Source organism: Ictalurus punctatus, chromosome 6 (assembly GCF_001660625.3).
Source record: "Ictalurus punctatus breed USDA103 chromosome 6, Coco_2.0, whole genome shotgun sequence".
Lineage (NCBI taxonomy): Eukaryota > Metazoa > Chordata > Actinopteri > Siluriformes > Ictaluridae > Ictalurus > Ictalurus punctatus.
The window spans coordinates 7,140,460-7,162,710 of NC_030421.2; the positions used below are offsets into that span (position 1 = coordinate 7,140,460).

Consider the following 22,251-nt stretch of genomic DNA (forward strand, 5'->3'; position numbering starts at 1 on the left):
AAGCAAAAACTTACCAGTTATTTTAGTTGCATCTTTTGTTTCAGCAGGTACACCCATACCAAATTCATTCTCTCCAATGACTCTGAAATAGTAGATTGCACCCTCTTGCAAGTCCTCTACCTTGTAGACCAGATTGTGGCAGTTATTGGTTACACAAACCCAGGCCTTTTTGCTAGCTTCTCGTTTTTCAACATGGTAGGCTTTTACAGCATCACCCCCATCATTTTCTGGGACTTCCCAAGTAACTGTGGCAGAATCTTTTGTCACATCTTTAATCTTCACATTAACTGGTGGTCCTGGGGAATCAAGTACTTTGACAACCACAGGCAAAGTTGCAGTTCCAACACCATTGTCCAGTGTAACAGTATATTGTCCTGAGTCATTTCTTGTTGCCTTTTCAATAGTTAGGGATGTATATTTTCCAGTTGTTTCAACTGTAGCTCTGGATTTGAGGTCAACACCTTCTTTAGACCATGTGACAGAAGGCACTGGTATTCCTTTAAATGGTGCTGTCATTGTGAATGAATTGCCATGCTTGACAATCAGCGTTTTCCTCATCTCAATATCAACATCGAATACTGGTTCCTCCTTTCTGTCTGTTGCCGCCTGTGGTTCGGAAACTGGGGATTGCTCACTTAGGCCTATTTTGTTTATTGATTTAACTGCAAAGACATATTCCAGATCAGCTGTAAGACCAGAAACAGTGTACTCAGTGCTCTTTGTCATCTGAATGGCAACAGCCCATTCCTCATCCTCTGTTTTCTTGTATTCCACTCTGTATCCAAGGACTGGTGTTCCACCATCTGACAATGGCTTGTTCCAGGTAATTGTCATCGAACTCTTTGTGTAATCAAGAACCTTTGGTTTAGATGGCGGGGCTGGCAGAAGTAAAGCATCCTTTGCTGTAGCTGGAGCAGATGGCTCGCTAGGAGGACTTAAACCTGCAGCATTCTCTGCAAATACTCTAAATTCATATTCACTTCCTTTTCTTAGTTTGGATACTATAGCTCTGTCATCTTTTACAAGCTCCCTATTGACTCTGACCCATCGAAGACTTGATTTCTCACGTCGTTCAATCACATAGCCACATATTTCACTGCCTCCATCAGAAGCAGGCTTAGCCCAAGTTACAGTCATCTCCTCACTGGACATATTTGTTACTTCAACATTTGTTGGTGCTGTTGCAAAGGTGAATGGATCAGTGACTTTGACAAGTTCACTTTCAAGAGGTTCACCAAGTCCAAATTTATTTACAGCCAAAACTCTGAATATGTATTCATTGCCTTTGAGGAGCTTTGTGACCTTGCATGTTCTAGTTTTTACCTCTCCTTGAACAATTATCCATGCCAAACTGCTGGTCTCTCTTTTCTCAACAACGTAATGTGTGACATCTGCACCACCAATTTCTTGTGGTGGTCCCCATGACAGTGTGCAGTCCTCTGCAGTGAGCTCAGTTACTGATAAAGGTCCTGCTGCAGGTCCAGGTTTATCAAGGATCACGCATTTCACCGGCATAGTTACTGTACCAGCGACATTCTGTAATGTTAAGGCATACTTTCCAGAGTCACTCCTTTTGCAGTCTTTCACTACTATCATAGTGCTAGTATCTGTTGCAGTTATCTGAATTCTTGTACTGAGTTGAATCTCTTTTCCTTCCTTTGTCCATGATGCCACTGGTAATGGGCGTCCAGCAATGTCAGCACTGATCTTTAGGGTGTCTCCTGCTTTCACAACAACAACATCTCTAAACTTGACATCCATCATAATTCGTGGTGGGTCTACATCATCTTTGACTGTGATAGGGCCTGTGTTATCTGATGGCTCACTAAACTGTCCAGCAGCATTCTTCGCAGTGACATGGAAATCATATTGCTGATCTTGAGTAAGACCAGTAACATCAAAGTATGTTTCAGGAACATTGGTAAAGTTGCATCTCATCCAGCGACCATCTGGAAGATCTCTACGTTCAATTATATAACCTGTAACTTTGGCCCCTCCATCATATTCAGGCTTTGTCCAAGAGAGAGAGACAGAAGATCTAGTAATGCTTGTGACCACTGGTTGACCAGGAGGATCACATGGATCTCTAGCAGCTATAGCCTCACTAACTTTGCTGACCTTTCCAATGCCAGCAATGTTTTCAGCATATACTCGGTACTCATAGAACATGCCCTCTTCAAGGCCAGTTACTTTAAATTCAGTATCTTTGATGAGAATCCTATTCACCTTTGTCCATAGAATACTGCTTCTCTCCTTGCGTTCCAAATGATATCCAAGAACTGTGCTACCTCCATCATTAACTGGTTCATTCCATGTCACAAGCATGAAGGACTTGGTAGCATGAGCCACACGGGGAGTAGCAGGTGGCCCAGGTTGCTTGAATGTATATTCTGCTGTAATTCCAGGAGAGTCAATAGGCTTACTCTTTCCATAGCGGTTCACTGCATATATACGGAATTGGTATTCAGAACCATGAGTCAGTCGAGATACCTTGACTGAATTTCTGGCAATGTTTGATGAAACGATCTGCCATACTGTTGTGTTGGTATCCCTCTTCTCAACCATATAGTTATTAATGGAGCACCCTCCATCATATTCAGGGGGAGACCATGAAAGAGTAATGGAGTCAGCAGTCACAGCATCAACCTTTACTGCAGCTGGTGGGTTTGGCTTGTCAAGAACCACAATATTGATATCTGTGGAAATGGTGCCAGCTGTATTAGCTAGGGTGATTTCATATTTCCCAACATGCTCAATAGAAGCTTCTTTGATTACAATCTTGCTTGATACTGTGGTATTTTTTATTGTGAGAGAAGTTGTTTGCTTAAGAGGTAGGTCATCCTTTTTCCATGAAACCACTGGCTTAGGTCTGCCTCTTACAGGAACTTCAATAATAAGGTCATCTCCTGCCTTAACACTGTAAGTGTTGAAGAGCAGATTAAATGAAGGCTCTATCTCTATGTCTGTAGCACGAACAGGCACACCAAGTTCTTGGGGTTCACTCTTGCCTTTCTCATTCAATGCAATTACTCTAAAAGAGTATGTTTCAGCAGGTGTAAGGTTAGACACAGTAGCTTCTGGAACTTTCACTGTAGCGCATGCAACCCATTTGTCTGTGCCTTTTGACTGCATCTCTACATTGTAGCAAATAACTTTACTACCACCATCGTGGGCAGGTTTCATCCATGCAAGAGTCACACTGTTCTTGGTAACATCCACAAGTGTCACCTTTCCTGGTGACATAGGGACCTGGGCAACTTTGACTGGATTTTTTGTTTCTGCCATCAAACCAAAGCCATACTCATTAACAGCACACACTCGGAAGTAGAATATTCCTCCCTCTTGAAGTTCTTCTATCTTGAAGAAATTTTGCATGCAGTTGCTTGTGACAGTTGTGTAAGCTTTCCTTGTAGATTCTCGCTTTTCCACAATGTAATTGGTTATTTTGGCTCCACCATCAGTAAGAGGAGGTTCCCAGTAGAGAGTCACTGAGTCTTTCTTAACTTCTTTGACATCAAAATTCTGTGGCGCACTTGGTGAGTCAAGCACCCTGACATTCACAAATGCTGACTTTGTGCCACTCTTATTCTCAAGTGATAGAACATATTTCCCACTATCAAATCTATTGACATTGTCAATTACAAGCATGGTGTATGAACTAGTAGTTTCAATCACCGCTCTCTCAGTTAAAGCCCCCTCTTCTCTTTCCCATTTCACAGATGGTTCAGGTCTACCTCTAATTTTAACAAACAGACGAAGTGATCCACCTGCACGAACAGAGACAGTTTTTCTAAGATGCGCATCGAGTTCAATCTCTGGTGTCTCAATTCTTTCAATAGCAGTTACAGAGCCATGAACGTCAGCAGGTTCTCCAACTCCTTCTGAATTAAAGGCACATACCCGGAAGTTATACTCAGCATTTTCTTTAATGTTTTCCACTGTTAGGCATGTTGCCTGTAAACCTGTTGGAGGTGTACATGTGGTCCATTCTTCTGCATTGGCCTCTTTCATCTCAACAATATAACCTTTGATATATGCCCCGCCATCTGTAGCTGGCTTACCCCAAATCAGAGACACAGATGAGGTTGAATGATCTGTTACTTTAGGATGATGTGGTGGACCAGGAGGAGTTGTTGCATTTACTGCTCTATAGAACAGAGATAAGTCACTTACTACACCCACACCAGCAGCATTCTCTGCAGCCACACGGAATTCATAGAAATGCCCCTCTGAAAGACCAGTTACTTTGAAATGCAAGTCAGAAAGCTTCTGCCTGTTGCACTTGGTCCATCTTACACCGTCTTTGTCACGTTTCTCCAGGTGATAACCAATAATTTCTGTTCCACCATCACTCTCTGGAACATTCCATGATAGAACCATTGAATCTTTTGTTATCTCACTTGCTTCTGGTGTTGATGGTGCACTTGGTGGCTTGTATGGGTTGCAGGCAATTATTGCTTCAGACTCCAGTGGGTCACCAATTCCATATTTATTGACAGCCATAACTCTGAAAATATATTCATCACCTGTCAGGAGCTTTGTCACCTTATAACTGGTAGTGTGAATATTTGAATCAACCTGAGTCCATGATAACCTGCTAGTTTCTCTCTTCTCAAGAATGTAGTGAGAAATATTAGCACCACCATCCTGAGAAGGCGCAGTCCAAATCAGATTACATCTATCAGACATTATACCAGTTATATTTAGTGGTCCAGTAGGTGGGCCTGGCCTATCAAGGACCCTTACTTTAATGGGAATTGTTTTTGTTCCACCAGTGTTTCTTAATACAAGGTCATAATGACCACTGTCTAATCGTGTACAGTCTTTGACAGTAATAGCGGCACATTTCTGTGTTGTTTTTCTTTCAATGCGTAGTGTCCTGTCCATTTCCTTTCCTTCTTTCAGCCACTGAACATCAGGAATGGGTTTTCCATGAATATCTGCATCAAGAACTAAATTTTCTCCAGCACTGACAACAATGACATCTTGGTATTTAGGATCCATTGAAACACTTGGAGGTTCAATTTCATCTGTTGTGGTAATTGGACCGGTGCTTTCAGATGGCTCGCTGAAAATACCAGCAGCATTTCTTGCTATTACTCTAAATTCATACTGTTGGTCTGCTGTTAAACCACTGATTGTGAATTCAGTCTCAATCACATTGGTAAAGTTGACCCTCATCCAGTGGCCTTGAGGCAAGTCTCTCTTTTCAACAATGTATCCTGTTACTTTGCTGCCACCATCATATTGAGGTTTTGTCCATTGTATTACCACATGGTTTTTTGAAATAGAAATAGCTTCTGGAGTACCAGGTGGATCACATGGATCACGAGCCACAAAACTGTCTGAAACCTTGCTCGCTCTGCCAATACCAACAATGTTCTCAGCATATACTCTGAATTCATAACCAATTCCTTCCTCAAGATTACATATCTTAAACATGGTGTCTGTAATGAGAGTCTTGTTCAACTTTGTCCACAAGATACTAGTCCGTTCTTTGCTTTCCAAGTGGTAGCCAATTACTGAGCTTCCACCATCATTGACAGGCTCATTCCACTCAATTATCATTTGATCCTTGGTGGCAGATTTCACATATGGAGTTCCAGGTGGCCCAGGAGATTTGTATGGATACTGAACCACAATTGCCTTTGACTCCAAAGAAGAACTCTTACCATATCTGTTTTCAGCAATGACTCTAAACTGGTACTCAGCACCAGTTTTCAAGTTTGATATTTTAAGAGATGTTCTGGCAACTGATCCAGCTACAACTTCCCATGTTGTGGTAGTGGTGTCTCGCTTTTCAACAATATAGTGCTTCACCTGGCAGCCTCCTGTGTAAGATGGACGTCCCCATGAGATTGTTACAAAGCTATTGCTTACTTCATTCACTTTAATAGGGCCAGTTGGTGGACCAGGCTTATCAAGGATTATGATTCCAATTTCTTCTGTAATAGTACCAGTGCTGTTTGTTGCACTAATTGTATACTTTCCAAAGTCATCCTTACTGGCTTCAGTAATGTGTAGAACGGCCGATGTTGGTGTGTTTGAAGTATTGATTCTTGATGTCACTTTAAGAGCTTGTCCATCCTTCATCCAAGTAACCTTTGGCTTGGGACGTCCAAATACAGGTATTTCCAATTTAAGATCATCACCGGATTTGACACTGTATGTACTAAACTGTACTTTTAGGCTTGGTTCAATAGTTAAGTCATTGGCAATGACAGGAGCAGCAAGAAGCTTTGGCTCACCCTTTCCTGTCTCATTATAAGCAAGAACCCGGAACAAATATTCTTGACCAGCTGTTAGCCCAGTGACAGTGCCTTCACATGTTTTGACAGATGTTGCTACACCCCACTTTTCTGTTCCCTTGGGCTGCATTTCAATCAAGTAGCCTACAATCCTGCTTCCACCATCGTGCTCTGGTTTCTCCCAGGCCAGAGATGCACTTACTTTGGTAACATCAGTCAACATGATCTTTCCTACTGATAGAGGTACTTCAGAAGCCTTGGATGCAGTCTTGGTTTCAACTGGTAGACCAATTCCATATTCATTTTCAGCCATGACTCTAAAGTAGTATAGAGCCCCCTCTGCAAGATTTTCTACCTTGAAACTTGTCTTGCTACACTTTGTTGTGACATTAGCATATGCTTTTCTTGTAGATTCACGCTTATCAACAACATAGTTTTTGATTTTTGCACCTCCGTCAATAAGTGGTGGATCCCAAACAAGTGTAATAGAGTCTTTCTTAATATCTTTTACCACCAAGTTAAGTGGAGCTCCTGGTGTATCTAAAACTTTTACTGACACAAATTCACATGCAGTGCCACTGCTATTTTTAAGGGACACAGTATATTTTCCAGAATCTTTTCTGTCACATGAGTCAACTGAAAGCAGTGTGAAATTGAAATCCTTCTCAATAATGGCCTTCTCCGACAAATCCCCTTCATCTTTAGTCCATTTAATCTCTGGTGTTGGTCTTCCCTTGAAAGGCACACTGATTCTAAATGATCCCCCAGCACGAACAACTATACCTTTCCTCAACTCTGAATCAAGATGAATTTCAGGAACTTCAAGTTTGTCCTCTGGTTTCACAGGCTCAGGAATAACTGCAGGCTCACCCACACCTAATTTATTGATAGCACATACCTGAATCCTATACTCCTGTTGTTCTGTTAGTTTGGTTATTTCAAATTTATTAATACGCAGGCCAGTTGGTGGAGTACACATAGTCCATTCATCCTCCTCAGCTTTGCATATCTCAACAATGTATCCTTGAATAGCACTTCCACCATCATTAAGAGGCTTTCCCCATGCCAGTGAAATGGAGCTTTTTGTGGTGTCAATTACATGTGCATGTGTGGGAGGGCCAGGTTTATATTTAGGATCACAAGCTTTGTAGTATGATGTAGGTAAGCTGGGTTCACCAATTCCAGCTGCATTTTCAGCTGACACTCTGAACTCATACTCATGATCCTCTATAAGGCCTTGCACTCTGAAACATACATCAGTGACTTTTTGTCTGTTGCATCGGGTCCATTTGATTCCAGAACGATCTTTCTTTTCAATGATATAGCCAACAATTTCACTTCCACCATCATTCTCTGGTGCACTCCAGCACACAGTCATAGAATCCCTGGCAATGTTGGTCACCTCCAGAATTTGTGGTGATCCAGGGGCTATAAATGGATTCTTCATAATTACAGATGGAGTATTAATTGGCTCACTAACACCATAACTGTTGACAGCCATGACACGGAAGATATATTCATTGCCTTCAAGAAGGTTTGTCACTTTGAACATTGTGGCTTTACAAACAGTTGAGACAATGGTCCAAGCAAGGCGGCTTGTTTCACGTCTTTCAATTATATAATGAGTGATGGGGCTTCCCCCATCGTGTTGTGGGGGACGCCATGACAGTGTACATTTATCACTTGATACACCTGTGACCCGAAGAGGTTCTTCTGGTGGACTCGGTTTGTCCAGTACTTTTACCTGGAATGCAACAGTTTGTGAGCCAGCGACATTGGTGAGGTGAAGGGTATATTGCCCACCATCATGTCTGAGCACATCCTTTAAGACAATCATAGCCCGGGTTTCAGTGTTTTTGATCTCACATCTCATTGTGTTTTCAAGTTTTTTATCACCCTTGAACCACTGCATTGTAGGTATCGGTTTGCCATGTACATCTGCATCAAGTCTGAATGTATCCCCAGCATTCACAATAATAATCTGAGTATATTCAGGATCAATTGAAAACTTTGGCGGCTCTACTTCATCCAGTGCAGCAATAGGTCCACTGTTGAAAGATGGTTTGCTAATGGTGCCAACGGCATTTTTTGCAATTACTCTAAAGTCATATTTAGCTCCCTCTGTAAGCCCACTAATAGTAAATTGGGTTTCAATGACATTTGTAAAACTAGCTTTCACCCAACGTCCCTCTGGCAGATCACGCTTCTCAACAGTATAACCAGTTATCACACTTCCTCCATCATATTCTGGCTTTGTCCATTGGATTGTTATTGAATCCTTGCTAACATTAATAGCTTCTGGAGTGCCAGGTGGATCACATGGATCACGGGCCGCATAGCCCTCTGAGATTTTGCTGCACCGACCAATGCCAACAATATTTTCAGCATAGACCCTGAACTCATATTCAATTCCCTCTTCCAAAGGACTAGTTTTGAATTTTGTTTCTTGAATCAAGGTCTTGTTGATCTTTGTCCAGAGGATACTGTTCCTCTCTTTTCTTTCAAGGTGATATCCAATAATGCTGCTGCCTCCATCTGAAACAGGTTCATGCCACTCAACAACCATGTGATCTCTTGACAGAGAGGACACAAATGGAGTACCAGGTGGCCCTGGTTCCCTATATGGGTACTGTGCAACAACAGCTGGGGAATCTAAGCCATAGCTCTTGCCATATCTGTTTTGAGCAATAATCCTGAACTGATACTCTGCCCCAGTTTTTAGTCTGGAGACTTTCAGTGTTGTTCTTGCCAGAGAAACTGCAACATTCTCCCATGTAGTGGTAGTTGTGTCTCTCTTTTGTACAATGTAGTTTGAAATTGGGCAACCACCAGTGTACTTTGGTGGTTCCCATGACAGAGTAACACTTGATACTGTGACCTCAAGAAATTTTACAGGACCACATGGTGGTCCTGGTTTGTCAAGTGTGATTATTTCAAGTGTTGCATCTTTTTGCCCAAGAACATTTGACACATTGATTCCATACATGCCACCATCCTCTCTGGTAGCTTCTTTGATGCTAAGAATTGTACTATGTGGTGTATGTGAAATGTTCACTCTTGTTGTGAATTTTAGGGATGTACCATCCTTTATCCATGTCACCTTCGGTTTAGGGCGTCCAGATATTGGAATTTCAACTTGCAGGTCTTTTCCAACAAGAACACTGTAATTGTTAAATGCAGGCCTAACATCTGGTTCAATAACAAGATCCTTTGCTTGTACTGGGACTGCAAGGGTTCTTGGGTCACTCTTTCCTTTTTCATTAATAGCAATTACTCTGAAAGTGTACTCCTCACCTGGGTTCAAGTTATTAATAACAGCCTCTAGTGTTTTTACATTTGCACAACCTGACCATTTTTCACTTCCTTTCACTTGCATTTCAACAAGGTACTGAAGAATTCTACTGCCACCATCATGCAGTGGTTTTTCCCAAGCAAGAGAGACACTTGTTTTTGTAATGTCTACAATGCTTAATTTTCCAGGGCATTGTGGCACTTCTGATACTTTCAGAGGATCAGTAATATCTGCAGGTATTCCAATACCATGTTCATTCTCTGCAAGGACTCTGAAATAGTAACAACAGCCCTCTTGAAGTGGTTCAATTTTCCAAGACAATTTATGGCAATTTGTTACAACAGCAGAGAAGGTTTTCCTTGTAGTTTCACGCTTTTCAACAATATAATTTTTTATCTTAGCACTTCCATCCAAGGCAGGAGGTTCCCATGAAAGAGTGACAGACTCCCTTGTAATTTCCTGAACTTTAAGGTTAACTGGAGCACTAGGAGTATCAAGAACTTTCACAATGATGGTTGCAGACTTTATACCAGATGAGTTTTCTGCAATCACAGTGTACTTTCCACTGTCATTTCTATTTAATTTATCAATCACAAGAGAAGTGTGACCACTCATGACCTCAACATGTGCTGTCTCTTTAATGGGGCAGTCATCCTTCTCCCATTTAATTTGTGGTGTAGGACGTCCTCTAATGGGAACAAAAATTCTTAGAGATCCCCCAGCTTTAATACTGACAAGCTTTCTAAACTCTGGATCAATATCCAGATCTGGCTCCTCTGTTTTATCTTCTGGCTGAATGTGACCAGGAACATCTGCATGCTCACCAACACCAACCTTGTTAACTGCACATACTCTGAACTTGTATTCCTGTTTTTCTTTGAGATTTTGTACTGTAAAATGTGTTAATTTAACACCAGTTGCTGGGGTGCACATAGTCCATTCTTCAGCCACTCGGACAGCCTCTGCAACGTCAACTTCCTGAGCAGGTTTTATCTCCTCTGCTGCTGCTTTTACCTCACATGACTCAACAATAAATCCCTGGATTTCACATCCACCATCATAAATAGGTTTCCCCCATGCAAGTGACACAGATGATTTGGTTGTGTCTATCACCTTAGGATTATGTGGGGGACCTGGCTTGAACACTGGATCCAGAGCTTTATAGAATACTGTTGCTGAGCTAGGCTCACCAACCCCAACAGCATTTTCAGCTGCAACTCTAAATTCATAGAGGTGGGCCTCAAGTAGCCCAGTGACTTTGAAGGTTAGGTCTCTGACCGTTTTCCTGTTGCATCTGATCCATCTAACACCCTCCTTGTCATGTTTTTCAATGATATATCCAGTGACAGGTGTGCCACCATCACTTGTAGGTGCCTCCCAACTTAATAGCATTGAGTCTTTCTTGATATCAGACACCTCTATTCCCTTTGGAGCATCTGGAAGCATAAATGGATCCTTAATAAGAACTGGGTCAGACTGAAGTGCTTCACCAACTCCAAACTTATTCACTGGGAAAACCCTAAAAATATATTCACTGCCTTCAAGGAGTTTTGCTACTTTCAAAGTTTCCGCTTGAACTTTGGGTTCAACAAGAGTCCAGATGAGTCTGCTTGTCTCTCTACTTTCCACAATGTAATGAGTGATTGTGCTTCCACCATCCTGTTTTGGGCGTTTCCATGCAAGGCAGCACTGTTGACTGGTAACCCCTGTAATGGATATGGGACCCTCTGGTGCTCCAGGCTTATCTAGAACATTGACATTGACCTGGACAGATTTCTCACCACCTGGATTCCTTAGCAGCAGAGTGTACTGGCCACCATCAGCAAGCTTGGCTTCTTTTACAGACAAGCATGCAAAGCTGGTGGTGTTTTTAATTTCACGATGAATGGTGTTTCCTAGTTCTTGATCACCCTTCATCCAATGAATTGTTGGTAGTGGTTTTCCATGTACATCTGCATCAATCTTAAAGGATTCTCCTGCATTTACAACAATTGCCTGTGTGTAATGTGGGTCTAGGCTGATGCGAGGGGGTTCAATCTCATCCTTTGCAGTAATGGGCCCAGTGCTATATGAAGGATCACTAAAAACTCCTGCTGCATTTCTTGCAATAACCCGGAACTCATATTTTTGGTCTTCTGTGAGACCTGTGGCAGTATACTCTGTCTCAATAACATTGGTGAAGTTTGCCTTCAGCCAGCGTCCTTCAGGTAATTCTTTCTTTTCAACAATATAGCCTGTGACCTTGCTTCCACCATCATACTCGGGTTTAGTCCACATGATAGTTATGGAATCCTTTGTCATTTTAACTGCCTCAGGTGTACCAGGAGGATCACAAGGATCTCGAGCGACATGTCCCTGTGATATTTTGCTTGCCTTTCCAGTACCAACAATGTTCTCAGCATACACTCTAAATTCATATTCAAGGCCTTCCTCAAGGCCTGTGGTCTTGTAAGTTGTGTCCTGGATTATACTCTTATTAAGCTTGACCCAGAGAATGCTGTTTCTCTCTTTACGTTCAAGATGGTAGCCCAAAATGGTGCTTCCGCCATCAATAACTGGCTCATTCCACATCACAATCATACTGTCTTTGGTTGAAGAATGAATGAACGGTGTTCCAGGCGGTCCTGGAAGCTTATATGGGTACTGTGCAATAACACACTCTGAGACAAGCAGAGGGCTTTTGCCATATCTGTTCTCAGCAGTGATTCTAAATTGATATTCAGTTCCTGTTTTTAGCCTTCCAGCTTTAACCTTGGTTCTGGCTAGATTTGCTGCTACAACTACCCAGTTTGTTGTGGATGTGTCTCTTTTCTCCACGAGATAGTTCTTAATGGTGCATCCTCCATCATACTCTGGTGGTTTCCATGAAATAGTGACACTGTCAGCTGTTACTGCTTCAACTTTCACTGGGCCAACTGGTGGTCCAGGTTTGCCAAGGACAGCCACTCCTATATTCACTGATGTCTCACCAGCTGTGTTTGAAAGTTTGATGCTATACTGGCCAACATCATCTCTACATGCCTCTTTGATTACAAGATTTAGCTGGTTGTCTGTGGAAGAGAAGTTAACCCTGCTTGTTTGCTTAAGTGGTGTAGCATCCTTCATCCAAGAGACTGCAGCTTTGGGACGAGCAATATATGGAATATCTATTGTCAGATCTTCTCCAGCAAGAACACTAAATGTTGTAAATAACAATTTGGCAGATGGGGCAATTACAAGATCTTTGGCAATCACTGGAACACCAATTTGGCGAGGATCACTGGTACCTTTTTCATTTCTAGCTGAAACACGGAACATATACTCTTCACCAGGAGTAAGCCCAGAAATAATTGCCTCTGGTACCTTGACAATCATGGCCTGTGTCCATTTCTCACTGCCTTTACTCTGCATCTCTACAACATATGCAACCACTCTACTTCCTCCATCATGTTCAGGCTTTTCCCATGACAGTGTGACACTTGTCTTTGTCACATCTTGAAGTGTAATCTTTCTCGGAGGAAGTGGTTTTTCTGATACTTTGACTGATTCGCTGGTTTCAATAGGGAGACCAATGCCATACTCATTCTCTGCCAGTATTCTGAAGTAGTAATTGCATCCTTCTTGAAGCTGATCAACAGTCCATGTTGTTTTATGACAGTTAGCATTAACTGTAGCATAGGCCTTTCTTGTTGCCTCACGTTTCTCAACAATGAAGTTCTTAATCTTTGTGCCACCATCATTTAGTGGAGGATCCCATATAAGTGAGACAGATTCTTTGGTAACATTGCTGATTTGGAGGTTTTGTGGTGCACCAGGTGTATCTAAAACTCTAACAGCCACAGAAACTGATTTGCTTCCAGAGCTGTTCTCCACAGTCAAAATATATTTACCACTGTCAAATCTATTCACATTTCCAACTACTAAGGATGTGAAAGATGATGTACTCTCGATTGTAGCTCTATCCAAAGGTTCATCATTCTCTCTTGACCATTTGGCTTCAGGAGTTGGCCTTCCTCTAATTGGCACAAAGAGCCTTAAGGTGTTACATGCTCTAATGTTCACAACTTTACGGAGGTCAGCATCAAGGTCAATTTCTGGTGGTAAGAGTCTCTCTTCAGCTTTTGGTGAACCGGGAACAGATGCTGCTTCTCCAATACCCTCACTGTTAACAGCTGAGATATTTATTTTATATTCCTGATTCTCCTTAAGAGCTGTTATAGTAAATGATGTTGCTTTCACACCCTCTTTAGGAGAGACAATTGTCCATTCCTCCTCTTCAGTTCCAGGTATACAGGTCTCAACAATGTATCCAGTAATTTCAGAGCCACCATCATACAGTGGTTTGTTCCATGCAAGTGTGATGGAGGAACTACTTGTGTCCAATATCCTTGGGTTACCAGGTGGGCCTGGTTTGAACAGTGTGTCTGTGGCTTTTGTGTAGGGACATGAGGGACTTGGTGCACTGACTCCAGCTACATTCTCTGCAAAAACTCTGAATTCATATTCATGTCCTGGAACAAGTCCAGTTACCTTGAAATGTAAGTCAGTTACTTTCCTCTTGTTGCATTTTACCCAGCGTAAACCAATTCTGTCTCTTCTCTCAATGCTATAGTTAGTAATTTCACTTCCACCATTGTTTGCAGGAGCTCCCCAGCAAAGCACCATTGAATCCTTTGTGACAGCTGTAATCTCAGGCATTTGTGGGGGATCGGGTGGAACATATGGGTTATCTGCAATTGTTGGGTCAGACTCAAGGGCTTCCCCAACTCCATACTTATTAACAGCCATCACTCTGAAAATGTATTCATTTCCTTTAAGCAATTTTGTTACCTGGTACTGCGTAACCTGCATGTCTGTTGCCACATTTGTCCAAGCAAGTCTGCTTGACTCACGTTTTTCAATTACGTAGTGTTCAATGTTTGCCCCACCATCATCTTCAGGTGGAGCCCATGTAAGCACACATTTTTCTGCAGTGATATCTGAAACCATAAGAGGTCCTCTAGGTGGTCCTGGTCTATCAAGGACTTTAACATTGAATATATGTTTAGCAAATCCACCCACATTAGTAGCAGTCAGAACAAACTGACCTCCATCTTTTCTAAGAGAGTCTTTGTTAACCAAAGAAGCAGTGAGGTCTGTCATTTTTATCTGTAGTTTATAAGTGTTTTCAATGTCCTTTCCATCTTTGGTCCAAACCATAGATGGCAGTGGCTGGCCTGAAACGTCAGCATCAAGTTTGAAGACTTCTCCTGCCCTAACAAGCACAACATCCTTAAATTTGGCATCAACCATAATTTTTGGTTCTTCGATGTCATCTTTACAAATTATTGGATCTGATGCATCTGATGGGTTGCTAACAGCACCAGCTGAATTTCTTGCAAGTACACGGAATTCATAGGATGCGTCTTTGGTTAGACCACTAACAGTAAATGTGGTTTCAATAATGTTTGTGAAGTTGGCCCGTATCCAGCGCCCAGCTGGTAGATCTCTTTTTTCCACAATATATCCCGTAATCTTGAACCCACCATCATATTCAGGCTTTGTCCACTGAATTGTGATTGTATTTTTAGACACATAGATTGGTACAGGCTGACCGGGTGGATCCACTGGATCAAGAGCAAGCATAGGTTCAGATGCTTTGCTTGGTTTCCCAATTCCAGCTACATTTTCAGCCATCACACGGAACTCGTATGCAGTGCCAGGCTCCAGTCCAGTTGTTTTGAAAAGGTTTCCCACCACACGAGCTTTGCTAATTCTATGCCAGACAATGCTGTTCCTCTCTTTTCTTTCAATATGATATCCAATAACGTCACTTCCCCCATCATTAACTGGCTCATTCCAGCCAACTGTCATTTTGTCCTTTGTGAATTCGACAACCTTGGGAGTGCCTGGTGGTCCAGGCACCTTAAATGGGTAAGCTGCAACAACAGCCTCTGAGGTAATTGGAGGTCCTACACCATATCTATTTTTGGCCTTTACGCGAAATTGGTATTCCACTCCTGTTGTTAGACGAGTCACTTTAAATGTTGTTCGAATAATCAATGTAGACAGTTCTGTCCAATTCTGATTGGTGGTTTCCCTTATTTCAACTACATAGTTATTTATTGGTACACCTCCATCATTTTCAGGCAAATCCCATGAGAACTCAATGGAATCACGAGATATTTTGTCTAATTTGATTGGTCCCCTAGGTGGTCCAGGGACATCATGCACTTTGATTATGATGTTATCAGTAACTGAACCAACTATGTTTTTCCCTGTAATTGAGTACACTCCAGTGTCACTTCTTAAACATTCGTTTATAATCAAGATGGTTGAAGTAGAGGTATTTTCAATCATTGTCCTCTGTGTTAACTTGAGAGCTTGATGGTCTTTTTGCCAGGTTACAGTTGGTTTAGGACGCCCAATTACGGGTACCTCAACCTTTATGTCATCTCCAGCCTTTGCTATGACTGTCTTCTGGCAGATACCCCGCAAGTCAAATTCTGGTTCTGTGTTTTGTTCTCTTATAACAATATGCTTGCTTTCACGAGGATGGCTTCTGCCTGATAAATTAACAGCCATGACACGGAATATATACTCCTCATTTTCATTTAAATTCTTTACAGTAAAGTCTAAAGACTTTACAGTGGTCACATGAGCCCACTGGTCTGTTCCTTTTTTTTGAGCCTCAATAACATACCCAGTTATTCTGCTTCCACCATCATGTTTTGGTTTGGTCCATGCAAGACTAGCTGAGTTTTTGCCAACATCAGTAATTGTGACTGTTTCAGGGGGACTTGGTGCTTGAGATGCTCTGATGGGATCTAGGGTTTCTACTGCTTCACCAATTCCAAATTCATTTTCTGCAGATACTCTGAAATAATATTCTGACCCCTCTAACAAATTTGGAATTTTTAAAGAACGCATGGCACATTTTGTAACTACAGTAGCATATGCTTTGCGAGTAGATTCTCTTTTTTCAATGATATAATTAGTAATCTTTGCACCACCATCAATAAGAGGTGGTTCCCACTGAAGTGTAATGCTTTCCTTGTCAATGGCTTTGGGTTTAAGATTGATAGGAGGCCCGGGAGAGTCTAAAACCTTAACATTCACATAGGCAGTCTTCTTTCCAGCAGAATTCTCTAATGTCAAGTCATATTTTCCTGCATCGTGTCTGTTGCAATCAGGAATGACTAAAAGAGTGTAAGACTCTGTACTGTCAATGTTTGCATAGGTTTTTAGAGCAGTATCCTCCTTTGTCCATGTCACAGATGGAGTTGGACGCCCTTTAATTGGAACAAATATGCGAATAGAGCATCCGGCTTTGACAACTAGTGTTTTTCTCAATTCAATATCAAGTTCTAGGTCTGGGATTACTTGACGTTCAACAATTTCAATAAGATCTACTGTTTGTGCTGGTTCCCCAACACCCATTGCATTCATGGCACTAATTCTAAAATGATACTTTGCTCCATTCTCTAAGTTTGGAACAACAAATTCTGTGATCATTAATGGTGTAGTTGTATCCTTCACCCATGTCTCTTCTCCATCCTTTTTGTGCTCAACAGTATAGCCTGTAACAGGCATGCCACCATCATTAACAGGTTTGCCCCAATGCAGTTCAGCTGTGGTTTTTGTTGTATCCGTGACTCTTGGGTTGATTGGGGGTCCGGGTACATCTAAATGAAAGAAAATATATTTGAAAAATAAATTGCAAGTATACATCTTGCAATTTAGAAAATGGATTTTTTTTCAGTGGAAAAGCAAAAACATAGTCTATTAGTCTATATCAAAGTATTGTATAAAAAGTCTACTGTAAAAAGAATAGATTTTATTTTGCAATATTTGGTAAACTAAGTTTACTGTTGGATAAAGACATCATTTGTGTTTTTAGAGCAAATTGACATAAACCCTGACCTCCTCGCTGACTTCATATTATCCTAAATATTCATACCAGTGTATTTGTTGTAAGTTAAGCATATTGTGATTTTTTTTGTTCCCCACCAACATTAGCTTACAGTCTTGTAAGATTATATATAATCAGGTGTATTATTTACTCTTGGTTTGTAGACTGTTACTGGAAGGCCATATGGAATTGCAAAAAGAGCCATTCCTGACTCGGGAACTATAGTTTCCCAATGCTAGTTTTCTACAGGTTTTACTTACCTGCCATGACCTTTGTTCTAACAGGTTGTGATGGCTCACTGGGTTCCCCAAAGCCGGCCTTATTCTCAGCAGTTACTCTGAATTGATACTCCTCTCCTTCTGTGAGGCCCTGTACTTCAAACTGAAGAACAGGTACAGTCTTCTTTGATGCTTTTGACCACCTTATGCCCTTTCTTTCCTTCTTCTCAACCATGTAACCTGTGATGTCACTGCCTCCATCATCAGCTGGTCTCTTCCATGTAATTGTAGCGGTTCTACCTCCAACATTTTCCACCTCTGGTCTTGCTGGGGGGCCTGGGGGGCCTATAAGAAACAGATGTTTTGCTTAGACTGATTATGCAGAGAGGGAATGTACACTGTTCATAATTAGTTCTGCTTACCATAATTATCCACCATTTTCACAGGCTCTGAATTTGAAAAATCACCAGCTCCAGTATGGTTGACAGCTGATACACGGAATATGTATTCATTCCCTTGGATTAGTTTATTTGCAACAAAATGGCAGTCAATAACCTTTTCTGCAAGAATTGTCCAAAGAAGACGGCTTGTTTCCCTCTTTTCTAGAATGTAATACTCAATTGCAGATCCGCCATCTTCACTAGGTGGTGCCCAGGTCAAAGTAACCTTTTCAGATGATATGCCACTTGTTTCAATCGGTCCCGGGGGCCCAGGAACATCCAACACCTTTACTTTGACATTCTCTTCTTTGACACCAAATGGATTGCTTGCTGTAATGGTATACTCCCCTGAATCCTTTCTGCTTGCATATTTGATAAATAGAGTAGAGGACGTAGCAGTTGTTTCAATCTGGCATATATCTGATGGCTTGAAGTACTTTCCTCCTTTTGACCAGACAGAACTTGGTGCAGGCTTGCCTAAAATACTTGTTGCTGTAATAACTATTGTGTCTCCAGCTCTGACCGTAAGCCCTTCCTTTACTGTTGGGTCAATAATAATGGTTGGTGCCGCTGTGGGATAATGAAAGAAAAGTATTTTAAATATGTACTCCATTCAAATACAAATAAGCATTAGTCAAGCAACATAGAAAAAACATTACCATATTCATCCATGCAGACAAGAGTATCGGTTTGTTCAGATGGTGGACTTATTGCCCCAGCTGCATTCTTGGCTCTGATTCTGAATTCGAACTTGCAACCCTCCTGCAAGTTAGCCACAGTATATGCACATTCCACAACGTTTACAGTGTTGGCTTTCACCCAGACCTTGGTAGGAAGGTCACGTCTCTCAACAATGTAACCTGTAAGTCTGTGTCCACCATCATACTGAGGTTCGGTCCATTGAAGTGTTACAGTACTTCTTGTGATGCTGATTACATCAGGTTTACCAGGAGGATCTAAAATAGGACAAACAGTTTAAAATATAATAGTATACTGTGAAATTGAATAGAGTAAATATTGTAATTAGTAATAGGCCTTACTTACCAATAGGATCCAATGCAACCATTGGCTCAGTTGGAGGACTTGGCTTACCAACACCAGCCAAATTTATAGCCATCACTCTAAACTCATATTCCAGGCCCTCAGTTAAACCTTTTACTTTGAAGTCTTTCATTTTTAAAGGTGCTGGGTTAGCTCTTTTCCATAACATGCTGTTTCTTTCCTTGAATTCCACATGATATCCTGAAAACACATGTATTTTATATAATTATGAATGATCAAATACAGATTTTTAAATCAATTTTTAAAGTTATAAATGTTTTATCACCCGTAATTGGTGAACCGCCTGTTTTTCGTGGATCAGACCAAGCCAAAGTTGCTGAGTCATGACGCATGCTCAAGATTTGTGGTGCAGGCGGAGCATCAGGTACATCTGATGGAAATATATAAATGTTAAATTGAGTTTATTATAATATGCAATTGTTGTAATTGAGAAGAATCCTAAAGTGCGCTTACTGAATGGATGCTTGGCAACCATAGGTTCAGATTTGAGACCTTCTCCAACTCCATATTTGTTTTCTGCAGAAACTCTGAAGATATATTCCGTTCCTTCATGGAGACCGGACACTCTATAACTGTTTGTGTCCACTGCTGAGGAAACAGTTACCCACATATTTGTAATGGAATCACGTTTCTCTAGAATGTAGTTGGTGACTTCTGATCCTCCGTCATCTTTAGGAACACCCCATTTTAAGGTAGCTCCATCAGCTGTTACTTCCTTAAACTTGACAGGTCCTGTACAAATACCTGGTTTGCCAACGACTCTTACAAAGATAGAGGATTCTTTTGATCCAGCACTATTACGAAGAGTGATAGTATATTTTGCAGCATCACTCCTCTGGCAGTCCCGAATCAGGAGAGTTGTATTAACAGCAGTAGATTCCACACAAACTCTTCCAGTGTCAGTCAAATTTTCATCTTCACCCTTCTTCCATGAGACTGTTGGGACAGGTTTACCACTGATAGGAATCTTGAGTCGAACAGTGCTTCCCTCTTTTGCTATGTAGTTCAAGTTTGGCAAATCCCGTAAATCACAGCTGGGATAAACTGCACAAAGAAATAGAAAAAGTTAGAGACAGTAGACATATGGTAAGTAATTTAATATTCTATTATATATTATCAATACATTATATAATCTCACCAAAAACATCCTTTGCCACAATTGAGAGTTCCTTAACTGGACCATCGCCCGCATCGTTGGTTGCCATTACTCTGTATTTGTATTCCCTTCCTTCATGAAGATCTTTACCACTATATTGCATGTTCTTGGATCTTAAAAGCTCCTTCCATTTGTCCTCACCATTAAGAACTTCAAGCACATATGCAATTATTCGGCTACCACCATCACTAACTGGTTTCTTCCATGAAAGGGTGCATGAATCTCTGGTTACTAGCAAGGCCTTGAAGTCCAAAACTGGTCCAGGTTGTTCTGAAAAAAATAAAATAAAAAAATTAATAGATTATATAGTCCTTGTGGTACATATGACAGTATAATTTAGATGCTTATATTAAAACATTTACAAACAATTGTAAAAGCTGTTCACTCACCAGAGGCTCTGACAGCATCTGCTGTTTCAATAGGCTCACCAGTACCATACTTATTCTGAGCCATGACTCTAAAGTAGTAGGATCTACCAGGCTCCAGGCCCTCAATCCTGAAAGATGTTTTGTCACAGGTTGAAACTGTGGACCATGCTTTTCTCTCTGCATCACGTTTTTCTACTATGTAACCTGTGATTTCACTTCCACCATCAATTAGTGGTTCATCCCACATGATAGATGCACTGTCCTTTGTTGTTTCTTTCACCATCAGGTTTAGCGGTGGGCCTGGTGTATCTGTTTGGTGGTAAACAAAATGGCAGTGAAGTATTTTTTTTAATGTATTTTCTTTTAGCAAAACTCATACTACATATTTTACTGATATCCATGAACTTACCAATAACTTTAACAACAACGGTGTACATCTTCATGCCACTGATACTATCAAGGTTGAGAATGTATTTTCCTGCATCATTTCTATTAGCTTTTTCAACATAAACCATTGTGTCAGTGTCTGTGGCTTTAATGACGATTCCCTGTCTGTTCTTTATGTTGGTGTTCATCTTGGCCCACGTGACCTTTGGAACAGGACGGCCTTTAATTTTGGCATGAAGTTTCATTGGAGCACCAGCATGAAGCACCAATGTATCCTTCAGCACTGCATCAAGTTCAGCCTCAGGTGCAACTGAAATTAAATTAAAATAATTTTTTAAGTTATAATTGTACCAAATGTGTTCGGTGTATGTTGTGTTATGTAATAATTATTGTATAAATAACTTTCATGCTTTTAAAAATTAATTTCAAGTCTTAAATTCATACCAAACACATCCTTTGCAACATGTTTATCTGGGACTTCACATGGCTGACTAAAGCCAACTTTGTTCACAGCACTGACACGTAGTTGATATTCTGATTTCTCCAAGAGTCCAGTGACAACATAGTGTGTGTCCTGTAGGTTCTTTGGGACATTGCATCTGATCCAGTCTGTTGCATCTGTTCTCCTGCATTCAACTAGATATCCCAAAATTTCACTTCCACCATCATTTGCAGGTTTAGTCCAAGATAAGCTAATAGTGCTGTTACTTGTGTCTGTAACCTTAGGGGAAATTGGTGGTCCAGGAGGATCTGTCAATGACATTATTAGAAATTAAAATCGCTAATTAAATACTTTTAAATGTGATGTGAATAACATTGTAAACTGACTTACAAATAGGATCAACTGCAGCAGCATAATTTGATGGCTCACTGGGTTTTCCAAGTCCAGCTTTGTTAACCGCAATAACTCTAAACTCATATTGAGCCCCTTCTGAGAGACCTCCAACTTCAAGCGATCTTGCAAGCAATGGTTTCCTATTCACTTTGGTCCAGTTTAATTCTTTGGTTTCATGCTTCTCAACAATATATCCAAGAATAGTAGAGTTGCCATCATCAGAGGGTTCCTTCCAGCTTACAGTCATTTTCTCTTTTGTGATGTTTGTAATGATTGGTGGATCACATTGTCCAGGAACAGCTGTTAATAGCAAGCATAACAGTGTAAATCTTTGTTGCATATCATAACAGATAATATAGATAAACCATTTTATAC

The 22,251-nt window shown here is 41.0% G+C and overlaps 1 protein-coding gene across 2 annotated transcripts in view; it reads right to left on the reverse strand.

The window, feature by feature from the left end:
* Window positions 1-22,251, reverse strand: part of ttn.1 (titin, tandem duplicate 1) — a 148,558-nt gene that overhangs the window by 25,633 nt on the left and 100,674 nt on the right. For both annotated transcript variants that reach the window (XM_053680801.1, XM_053680800.1), the window contains 12 exons: window positions 21,874-22,176; window positions 21,486-21,791; window positions 21,064-21,351; window positions 20,676-20,963; window positions 20,269-20,556; window positions 19,584-20,174; window positions 19,396-19,500; window positions 19,113-19,310; window positions 18,728-19,024; window positions 18,051-18,638; window positions 17,671-17,973; window positions 15-17,183 (listed from right to left, as the gene is read on the reverse strand). In XM_053680801.1, the coding sequence (XP_053536776.1) occupies window positions 15-17,183; window positions 17,671-17,973; window positions 18,051-18,638; window positions 18,728-19,024; window positions 19,113-19,310; window positions 19,396-19,500; window positions 19,584-20,174; window positions 20,269-20,556; window positions 20,676-20,963; window positions 21,064-21,351; window positions 21,486-21,791; window positions 21,874-22,176 (20,724 nt within the window). The remainder of the gene's footprint in view (window positions 1-14; window positions 17,184-17,670; window positions 17,974-18,050; window positions 18,639-18,727; window positions 19,025-19,112; window positions 19,311-19,395; window positions 19,501-19,583; window positions 20,175-20,268; window positions 20,557-20,675; window positions 20,964-21,063; window positions 21,352-21,485; window positions 21,792-21,873; window positions 22,177-22,251) is intronic.